Raw genomic sequence first — 11,717 nt, forward strand, 5'->3', positions numbered from 1 at the left:
CGATATCTTCGGAGATCACCTCGGCCTTGCCTAGGTAACCTCGGCATAACTACCAGGACACGTGGCACCTCGGCTGATACGTCGGCATCACCATGCCACGTGTTGGTATTCAGAAAATATATCCCCACACAATACATAAGACTCAAACAATAAAGAAAAAAATAAAATAAAATAGGCTGACAATGCCCAAAACAATAATAAAAGTTGAGTTCGGAAATTTAGAATCAAAATTATAAAAAAAAAGTTTGAAACTGAAGTATCGAGAAATAAAAATTTGTTTGGAACTTGATAGTTGAAAAAAAAAAGAAGATGTTTTCAGAAGAAAAGATAAAACTTTGTTCTTTACTTGGTTGTTGCAAAAAAATTCTTCAAAACTAGGTTTTTGAAAAACTAGTAATTTTTTACTCTGATTTTCCAAATGATGCTGAAAAAAAAAAAAATGGACGATTTTAATTTTCAAACTGACATTGTTATTGATTTTTTGTCATAAATGAAGATATCATTCTCAAAATTGAAACTTTCATTAAGCAAATCTTCAAACTAAAGCTTCGTTTGGGAATAGGCTTTTTTAATAACTTTTTGACTAAAATGTGATTAAAAAAAACTAGTATATTTAGAATGATTTTTTGTCTTTTTATGAAAAAATGTGCAAAAAATAGAGAAAAAAAGGAATCTTTGACTTTTTAGTATTTGTTATTGATTTTTTGATTTTTTGAGTGACTTTTTGACTTTTTAACTAAAAAAATCACTTGTCAAACGAGGCCTAAATTATAATGGTGATATGCAAAGGAGAAGGAAGAATCTAATCTAAAGTAATTAGAGGGTTTGATAATGGATTGAAAAAGATGAGCACCTTTGGAAGGTGACAATGTTGAAAAATCTAGAAATCCGCTAGATATTGATTTGTGATTATGTATCAATTTTAAGCAATAAAACAATACCAATCAAACAATCAAGACAAATCGACACAACGATTTTAACGTGGAAAAACCACAATTGGAGCACCTCCAATTGTGATAAAAAATCACGAGCAGCAGCCACAAAACAATCCACTAAGAAGATATAAAGGAATTACACAGGTATACTCTCAATTACCTAGCGAATTTACGCCCAAATTAAACCCGAATTAAACCAACCCCTATGTGCCTCTTCCAGCCCCGTCTTCACCTCAGAATTGTCTTGACGATGAGCCACTCCAGAATCCACCAAAGTTTCAGACTCGAATTCTTCAGAATCCACCGAAGAACAACTCTCTCTTTTATATAGAATGAACAAACAATCCTTTGATGTATCCTCCTTAAACCATGAGTTGAATACTCAATGAAACATCAAAGAAAACTAGCAAAATAGCCCCAGATATAAACCGTAGAACCCAAGAAGAAGATCTAGAGGCGTAACCCTAGATTTGGAGCAATATGCAACATGCGAATTTATAGAATCTGAAAATCGCGAGGTCCGCTCGAGCGTGGGAATGGACGCTCGAGCGGGGACACTATATGACGTGTTCCAAACCAGGATGTACGCTCGAGCGGGGATTTTGACGCTCGAGCATGAAAACAAGGATCACAGTATTTTTACAGACACGCATACTTTTGGAACTCACCAATCTCCGCTCGAGCGGGGAAATGTCCGCTCGAGCGGACATGCAACTTTGAATGCATTTTTGTATTTTTGCTTCGGGGGCGCTGCCCCACGACCCCGCTTGGGCGCTGCCCCGGACCCGCCAAGGGGCGCTATCCCCTGGACCCCCGCGAGTTGACCGGATAGCTCAATCCCTGCCATAGTCAGCGAAGTGGCAATCTTGAAAGAATTAAACACCACAAACTTCTCTGCAAGGCACGATTTGGGTTGGATTCGCATCTAATAAATTCATAGACTCATTGAAATAAAAGTGCGAAAACAAGTATAACTGAAAGGAGTTTTGTCAAACGGAATTGCCAAGAATAAAACCTAGCAAATGTAAACAAAACTAGGGTGATAATAGATTGGAAAAATCATAACCTTTGGAAGATGACAATGGGGTGAGTGAGAAAAAAATATTTTTGAAGGTAACAATAGAAGTAGGGTTTAGTGTTTTTTTCATAATTGATGTGTATTGAGATTTTTTTTTTTTATATTATTATTATTTCTTTTGGGAGATGTATACTGAGAAAACATGAATTTCAAATGAAGTATGTACTCTAATATCTATATTTGTAATTTTGTTTAAGGTTAAAATTGTATTAAATTTTTCTTTCATTAAATATGTGCACATGGTGGAAATAGAAGCTCCAGATAAAGTGCTATCGTGTCGTAATGTAAGGATAAATGGATTTTGCCCTTTTCTTTTTTTAATATTTACAAATACAATAATGAACTATGCTGCACACTATTGAAGATATAAATAATAACATGATTTCTATCTCTAACAACTTAATTGCTCCCTCCGTCCCAAAATAATGATCTCTTTTGGAGAATTCAACTTTTTTTGCTAGTACAATTATTGCATTTGAAAAAAGTTGATTTATCAATATTATTCTTTTGATAGTACATTTTTTAGGAATATCAATGTCATAATTGTACTTTTTATATTGTTTATTAATTTAAAAGAAGGGCAAAATAGAAAATTTATATTATTTTTGTACTTGATTTTTGAAGATGGACTAATATTTTGAGACAATGAAAAATGGAATAAGAGACTAATATTTTGGGACGGAAGGAGTACATTTTTTGAACTAGCGGTGATCAAACATAATATTGGAGCAAACAATAAATCATGCTATAACTGAATGAAATTGTACAAAGAGTTTTTCCAAAACTTGACACACATTAAGTTTTAAATAATAAAAAAAGTGGAACAAGATAATAATCATAAACTAGTTGTAAATAATCTCACACTTGTCTACCAACACGACATAACATATCCTACTAACAAAACCAAAAAAACAAAAAAACAAAAAAAAAAAGATGACTTTATCTCTCACAGAATGGAGCAAGATGATCCACCATAATAGGGAACAAAGGTGATGCCTACAAGCTCGCATTCCTTACAACAAGGAGGAAGACATATAGGAGGTTTGCAAGGTTGAGGTTTTGGGTCAGGAGGCTTTGGTGGACCAACACTGATTAGTTCTACTACTTTTCCAGTCTTTCTTCTCACTTGGGTTGTCACACAAACTGGATCAACATTTCCAATTACAGTTAGTGTCCCTTTTTCAGCATCCACTGATACTTGATCTATACCTGTTCAATCCAAATAACCTCATGTATAATTATATATCTTAGTCCATAATTAAAAACTGTGTTTGGATCATGGATTTTGATAGAGATTTGGAAAGAGAAACGAAAAATGCATGTAAAACGTATGTGAAATGTAATTATATTTCATTCATATTTCACTCATATTTTTCCTTCCTTTTTGTAAATATCCATTCAAATTCATAATCCAAACATAGGCTAAAAGAAAATTTCTCAAGGGTTTTAAAAAATGGGTGAGAATTAGAATATGTTGAAGCTCATGCCTGTAAGTTTTGTAACTGCCTTCAACACCTCTGTTTTGCATTTATGGCAGTAAATGCCAACCTTCAACTCTATTTTCTGCAAGGGGAAGAGATAATCTTCAGAAAATAGGTACAGAATCTGCTACAAGAATGATAAGGCAGCGACATTTATGTAATTAACAGCTAACTTGATAGATTTTTTGTTTTAAAATGATAAGCCCATAACACTGTCACATCATTATGTATAAATTTTTTGTATATTTTTTCTATTTGTATAGTATCACTCAGTATTGTATTATACAAAAGTATATGAATATGAACATGTCGGGACAAAATTTCAGATACCCTTGTTAGGAAGCGAAAAAAAGATGAACATGAATTGAAGGAACTTGAATAAATATATCAAAGCTTCACCAAAATTTAGTTGATTTAGGGTTGAAGATGGAACATTTACCTTCATGGAAGTGCAAAGCAAGATGGTGAATGGAACTATATTATGTTCCCAAAGCTCAATGTAGAAATCTTTCGAAACCTATTTGTAGGAATCAACAAAAGAAATTAGTAAAGAAGGCTTCTTGAAGTTTTTTTTCCCACCCTTTTATGCATGGAAATTAAGCGTTAAGGCTATGATGATCATAAGGGAGCAAAGTATCGTGAATTAAATATCAAAGCAAGTGGAAGGTCATAATTGATCAGTAAAACAGTTGGTGTTTGTTGTATTGTATGGCACGTGGTTGACCAACCTTCAGTTTAGAAAATTTTTGAAAGGTAGTTTTGTTAAAAAATATAAAATAAAATAAAAACTATGATGGGTTCAAATCATCTTTCAAAATCAGCTCATGATAATTCGAAAAAGTACGAGGATAGGAATTCCAAGGGCCAGCTCTTGCTAGAATATGAAGTAAACATCAAAAAGATTATGAAATTGTCAACATAACGATAAATTTACATAATTATTATATAATCATTAGACAAAAAATTAAGATTTTAGAAACCAAAATTTAAGGACAAAATTATTTTTTAGGGACCAAATGTTTTTGTTGCGAAAATTGTCGTTAATATATTTTTAGCAACAAAAATTAGACATTAGTGATAAATTATTATCTTTTTGGAACCAAATTTTTTGTCTTAAAAAATTAACCATTTTGAGATCAAATTATTTTGTCCTTAAAAGTCTATTTATTAGTGACATTTTTAAAATTTTGTCACTAAAAGCCTTATTTTTGACTTTCGGGACGACCTTTTAGCGACTATTCTCATGATGGTAGAAATTAATTCCTAAATGCCATGATGGTAGAAATTGGTTCTTAAATGTCTTTTACAACAAATTTTTCACTTTTAAAGACCAAAATATTTTTGGTCTCTAAAACTCTTATATATTGTAATAATAACAGAGATTCTCTATTACAACTTTATAATGATATGGATCTAGCTCCATTTAAAACCGAGAGAGTGGGTGTTATTGAAATGATTAGTTATGACAACTAATAAGAATATAGGATATAATGTGAAATGAAAGATTGAGTTGCTGACTAAACTACAAAACATTACTTTAAACAAGTCTCGTCACTAAAATATATGACCCTTCTAAGGAAAGTTGAAGGCATAGTCTGTCAAATTGTTTGTTGATCTACATCACTTAAGGAGCTTCGACTACAACTGTCCTTCATATACATACCATAACCATGTCTTGCATTGTGAAGATATTGCTTTCATGTATTAACAGCTGACTATGATGCATACCCACCTAAACAAGAGGACTTTGAATAGGTCTTCTTTTAGGTCCCGCTTGTTTAGAGAGTTAGAGAGGGGATTGAGATTGGTTGTGAGATGGGACTCACTAATATTGTATTTGTTTTGAGAGATGGGGAGAGAATTGATAATAAGCTCCGGATTAGGATAGGTCTCCCCAAGGGGATTCGGATGGGCCTCCAAGACTTGGTATTAGAAAAATAGTTTGGCGGACTAAAATTTTTTTATTTTTATTTATTTTTTACATGTCGGGCATTTTTTTTTGAACATTAATATTTAATTTTTTTTATTTTTTGTTAAGCAAAAATCATTATTTTATTTGATTTATTTTTTTCTGGAAATTTTTTATTTTATTTTTATTTTTTTTATATATTTTTTTTATTTTATATTTATTTTATATAAAAATTGTTAGGTTTTATTTCTTGGCAATCCCGTTTGACAAAACTCCTTTGAGTTGTAATTTTATTCGCATTTTTATTTCAGTTGACTTTGAGTGTTTAGATGCGAATCCAACCCGAATCAAGCCTTTCAGAGAAGTTTGTGTTGATAAAGCTTTCAAGATTGCCACTTCGCTGATTATGACGGGGATCGAGCTGCCTGTCCGATCATGTTATATTTTTTTTCCAGTTTTTTCAGTTTTGGCCTTCCCGCTCGAGCGGGGAAAGTGACGCTCGAGCGGGAATTGGAAGTTCTCAGCATCTCTGCAGTCGCCTGTAAAAATACTGGAAGGTGTGATTTTACGCTCGAGCGGATTCTCCTACGCTCGAGCGCATCTCAGTTTGTTCGCACGCAGTTTTTGGTCAGTCCGCTCGAGCGGGCTGTGTTGAGCTCGAGCGGAGATCGCGGGACAGATTCTATAAATTCGCGTGTTGGGTCAGATTTTTAAAGAACTTCTCCAGATCTTCTTTTTGGTTTCTAGGGTTTATATTTGGGGATACTTTGGGAGTTTTCTTTGATGTTTTTATTGAGTATTCAACTCATGATCTAAAGAGAGTACATCAAAGGTTTGTTTGTTATACACAAAAGAGAGAGTTATTCTTCAGTTGTGGATTCTGAAGAATTCGAGCCTGAAGCTTTGGTGGAATCCGGAGTGGCTCATCAGAAAGACAATTCCGTGGTGAAGATGGGGTTGGAAGAGGCACATAGAGGTTGGTTCAATTAGGCGTTGTGGATTTGCTAGGTAATTGAGAGTATACCTGTGTAATTCCTTTAATTCTTCTTAGTGGATTGTTCTTGTGGCTGTTGCCCGTGGTTTTTTGATCACAGTTGGAGGTGTCCAATTGTGGTTTTTTCCACGTTAAATCACTGTGTCTCTTTGTCTTGATTGTTTGATTGTTTGATTGGGATTGTTATATTCTGCTTTAAATTGATACATAATCACAAATCAACATCTAGGGTTTATATTTGGGGATACTTTGGGAGTTTTCTTTGATGTTTTTATTGAGTATTCAACTCATGATCTAAAGAGAGTACATCAAAGGTTTGTTTGTTATACACAAAAGAGAGAGTTATTCTTCAGTTGTGGATTCTGAAGAATTCGAGCCTGAAGCTTTGGTAGAATCCGGAGTGGCTCATCAGAAAGACAATTCCGTGGTGAAGATGGGGTTGGAAGAGGCACATAGAGGTTGGTTCAATTAGGCGTTGTGGATTCGCTAGGTAATTGAGAGTATACCTGTGTAATTCCTTTAATTCTTCTTAGTGGATTGTTCTTGTGGCTGTTGCCCGTGGTTTTTTGATCACAGTTGGAGGTGTCCAATTGTGGTTTTTTCCACGTTAAATCACTGTGTCTCTTTGTCTTGATTGTTTGATTGTTTGATTGGGATTGTTATATTCTGCTTTAAATTGATACATAATCACAAATCAACATCTAGGGTTTATATTTGGGGATACTTTGGGAGTTTTCTTTGATGTTTTTATTGAGTATTCAACTCATGATCTAAAGAGAGTACATCAAAGGTTTGTTTGTTTTACACAAAAGAGAGAGTTATTCTTCAGTTGTGGATTCTGAAGAATTCGAGCCTGAAGCTTTGGTGGAATCCGGAGTGGCTCATCAGAAAGACAATTCCGTGGTGAAGATGGGGTTGGAAGAGGCACATAGAGGTTGGTTCAATTATGCGTTGTGGATTCGCTAGGTAATTGAGAGTATACTTGTGTAATTCCTTTAATTCTTCTTAGTGGATTGTTCTTGTGGCTGTTGCCCGTGGTTTTTTGATCACAGTTGGAGGTGTCCAATTGTGGTTTTTTCCACGTTAAATCACTGTGTCTCTTTGTCTTGATTGTTTGATTGTTTGATTGGGATTGTTATATTCTGCTTTAAATTGATACATAATCACAAATCAACATCTAGGGTTTATATTTGGGGATACTTTGGGAGTTTTCTTTGATGTTTTTATTGAGTATTCAACTCATGATCTAAAGAGAGTACATCAAAGGTTTGTTTGTTATACACAAAAGAGAGAGTTATTCTTCAGTTGTGGATTCTGAAGAATTCGAGCCTGAAGCTTTGGTGGAATCCGGAGTGGCTCATCAGAAAGACAATTCCGTGGTGAAGATGGGGTTGGAAGAGGCACATAGAGGTTGGTTCAATTAGGCGTTGTGGATTCGCTAGGTAATTGAGAGTATACCTGTGTAATTCCTTTAATTCTTCTTAGTGGATTGTTCTTGTGGCTGTTGCCCGTGGTTTTTTGATCACAGTTGGAGGTGTCCAATTGTGGTTTTTTCCACGTTAAATCACTGTGTCTCTTTGTCTTGATTGTTTGATTGTTTAATTGGGATTGTTATATTCTGCTTTAAATTGATACATAATCACAAATCAACATCTAGGGGATTTCTAGATTTTTTCAAAAATAATTTGACAATCTCTACACTAACAACTATCATCAAAACAAATATAGTTTTAGTTAATCCCCTCACTATTAATCCTCTCTATTCTATCTCTGAAAACAAACAGAGCCTTAGACTATTGCATCACATGCATGAGCCCACTAGCTATAATTTGCTCCAACTTTCCACAGAATTGAGTAGAAAACTTTATTAAATTTGAACTAAAGATATTGTTTCAAGGCTTAAATGAAAATGAAATTTTTTAATTGCAACTATTGTTTTTTTTAATTACATTTTTCTCTCTGAAGTATTAGTGAATTCACACTTTAGCCTTAATTTGTTTTGTTACTCAAGTTAGTCCTTACAGTATATGATTATTCCTAGTATGTCCTTATTATTCCCAATGTTCGTCCAAATTTTAATGAAAAATGTCACGTTGGTGTCATGTCGAGACATGTGGCATCTTTTCCCACCCAAATCAAAGGAAAACCTTAGAAAATATGATAAAAACCACTTTTATGTGTTAGTATTGCATTTTTCTTGCATCAACACTTGATTATATTTTTTTCTTTATTTACCAGCACAAAAAAAAATATATATATATATATATATATTTGATCCTTAGTTTGAATCGATTTGGCTACATGCCTAGCAAGGAATTAATTGAGAGAAGAGGGAAGAAGAAAATAAAAGTGAAGGAGAAGAGAAAAAAAGGCTTCAACTTCTTTGTTATTGTGGGAACATAGAATTAATTAATGAAGACATCTTGAAATTTTCACTTTCTAATTGTAGTAATTTTTTATTTTTTTTTTGGTACTAAATTTTTAATAACCATATTTTAGTATGTGAAACATAGACACTCCCTCATAAATCTGCACAAAAATTATGAAAGTGTTAGTCACACTAGTAATGCAGTTCCAACAAGTTACAATGGAAAAGCTCTACCAGTTTGATAAGGGTGCTTCTGATTTGTTGGCTAGAAAACCATATATGTATTGGTTAGGGGAAAAAAAAATTGAAATTGAAATTGAAAATCTACTTATAATTGGAGAAAATTTTGAGTACAAATGGATAACCACCCAATTGGTGGGAAATTTTCCCTCATGGGGTTGGTTGAAATATGATATCGCACCATGTGGAATTTTTTGTCAAAATTAGGACAGACATTGATAATTGGGACAAATTAGGTACAATTAGATACTTTAAGAAATAAATTAGCTTAAAAATAAAAATTAAAAAATTCAAGGATCAAAATTTTGAGCTTGCTTGTATTCTTGGTCTTAATGTAGATGTCAACGCAGTTGGTTTGTTTCATTGCATTATCATAAACTGCTTAGTTGCAAGATCTTCCACTCAATCTCCCAACCTAAACACATCCTATATTAAAAAAATATATAATTTAAGAAAATCCGAACAATGCAAATCAGTAAATTCAACACCAACAACCACATCATCAATAGAAAAAAGAATTCATAAATAGTGGTGCAACTCAAGCTGGTTAAGGGATTGCCAATCCTAACTTAAATTGTGTTGAGAGGTACTGAAATCCACTCAAGTCCAACTCTTCATCCGAGCTTGTCGACCCAAGACCAACCGAAACTCAATAAATTAAACTGCTCGAAATGTCCACAAATTTGAGTCTTAAGTGTTTTTTTGTTTTTGTTTTTTTCATTGCTAGGCTAGTTATATTTTTGGAGTTGGACCTTATTATTTTGACAACATCACAAGTAGTATGGAACTTAATAATCTGCTGCATTCCTCATAATTTATGTACTTGAGTTATTCTAACAGTTGCAATAATTTTAGCCTAATTCAATGACTAATGTTATATATATATATATATATATAATATTTTTATATATTTATTTATATATGTAGTTTGGGATTCATGTTACTCAAGTTGCCCACTATATCTATTCAAGTTAGGCCTAAATTTAATTCAAACTTCTAAATTGTTGTCTATACTTTATCGAATTAATATATATATATATATGTTTGTCAAGCCATAAAAATTAAGAAAAATTAATTGAGATTAGAAAGCAAGTGGAAGATCTTGATCAATCAGTAGGTCTTAGTTATAAGTTGGTTCACCAAATATTAGATTAGAAAATTCTTGGCAATTAAGAAGGGCTGAAATCCTCTTCCAAAAACAAGCTCTTGGCCAACTCTTCCTATATAGGATAAGGATATGTACGACAGAAACAACAGTGCAACTTTCAATGGGAGAAAGAGAGATGTACATAAGAGAGAGTTTTGTTAATCTCAATATATTTTAAATTAAGGAAAAATTTCAAATCAATGGTGTCTTCATAAAATATTTATAAATTCATGAAAAAAATTATAATTTTAATTACTAATATTGATAAAGTTTACAATAATTTGAATTACTTTTTAGAAACATGCATTGGATTGTATTTTTTCCCCCCTTTAATTAACAATTAAAATTATTTTAGCCAATTTTGTTATTTTAATTGTGTTAATATCATATTTTAGCACGTAATAGGGGTCAAAATATTATATTTTGAGACATCCACTCTAGTATTGCATATGCTATTTTTAAGCACGATTCAATTGCTACATACAATGTAATTAATGTAATTGGAGTGAGGGGCTACTATGTGGCTATTTATTGCAGCTTAAATGAGCTTATCATAGCTGATTTTAATTTAAAAATTTATATTAGAATGTTTGATATAATTTTTATTTACAGTTTATTACGACTAAAAAAGTTTATTAAAAAAAATAAAATAAAATAAAAATCCCAATGTTGGCCTTGTATTCAATTCTTTGTAGCTTAAATTTTTGGATTTACATAAAATTTCGTAATTTATAAATTGTGACTTTATATTTTTTGGTTTTCAGTTCAAAATTATTTTATTTTTATTATTTTTTTTGGTTATCTTTAGTGATTTTTTTAATTTTTAATTTTAGTCTTTTTTTAGATGCATTTAACTTAAATATATTTCAATAGTAAAATATTTTTAAAAAATTTAGAGAATTTTTCACAAACATTTTACGTTTTAAGTATATCTAAATTCAATGAATTTAAAAATTAAAAAATTACTTAAAATATTAGAAAAGTTTACAAATGATAAAAAATAAAAATAAAAAATTGAAAGATAAAAAACTCAAATATTATTTTTGAAATTTGTTAACCAAACATAGTTATTATTTTCACCTTCAATCTCTTGAGAATGGATTGAAATTACCACACCATGGAATTGCTAATCCCCTTTTGACTGAAGGGATTCCAATGGTTCTTTTTGTAAAACAAATATAGTTGATGTAAAGTGTATGGAATTGCTATTCCAATCCAACCATATGTATATAACAAATATGGCCCAAACGTCCATCTCATCAATTACCATTACTCGTAACTTATTTAAAGTCTAAAATTGCCAGACTCTAAAAATATTATCAAAAATTTAAAACAATATTCATACAAAGTGTAGGTCTCATACTCATGTAAATATTGTATAGAATTTTTTATAATTTTTTTAGAATCCTAGCGTTGCTCATTTAAATTTAAGGGATTTTTGGCGAAACCTCATTTTTTGGGCTTTTTTCTAGGATAAATGATAGTTTAATTAATTTAACTTCAAAAAGTCCCTGAAAAAGGAGAGTAGCTCAGGACGGACATACCATAATTTTTTTTCTTTTTTA

General features: G+C 31.9%; 1 protein-coding gene across 1 annotated transcript; it reads right to left on the reverse strand.

Moving 5' to 3' along the window:
- Window positions 1-2,736: 2,736 nt before the first annotated feature.
- Window positions 2,737-4,134, reverse strand: LOC114260262 (heavy metal-associated isoprenylated plant protein 43-like). Its single transcript, XM_082867928.1, has 3 exons — window positions 3,934-4,134; window positions 3,501-3,576; window positions 2,737-3,222 (listed from the first exon to the last, which is right to left on the reverse strand). Exons 1-3 carry the CDS (start codon window positions 3,937-3,939, stop codon window positions 2,960-2,962), a joined length of 345 nt encoding a protein of 114 aa, XP_082724054.1. The 5' UTR covers window positions 3,940-4,134; the 3' UTR covers window positions 2,737-2,959.
- Window positions 4,135-11,717: the final 7,583 nt, after the last annotated feature.

The sequence above is a fragment of the Camellia sinensis genome, chromosome 5, assembly GCF_055761805.1.
Source record: "Camellia sinensis isolate YWXY chromosome 5, ASM5576180v1, whole genome shotgun sequence".
In the NCBI taxonomy this organism is placed as follows: domain Eukaryota; kingdom Viridiplantae; phylum Streptophyta; class Magnoliopsida; order Ericales; family Theaceae; genus Camellia; species Camellia sinensis.

What these genes read in the sequence shown, in the direction of transcription:
- LOC114260262 (XM_082867928.1), bottom strand. An exon ending in GGCAGTTACAAAACTTACAG is followed by an intron (nt 3,223 to 3,500) that starts GCATGAGCTTCA and finishes TGGATTGAACAG; the next exon opens with GTATAGATCAAGTATCAGTG.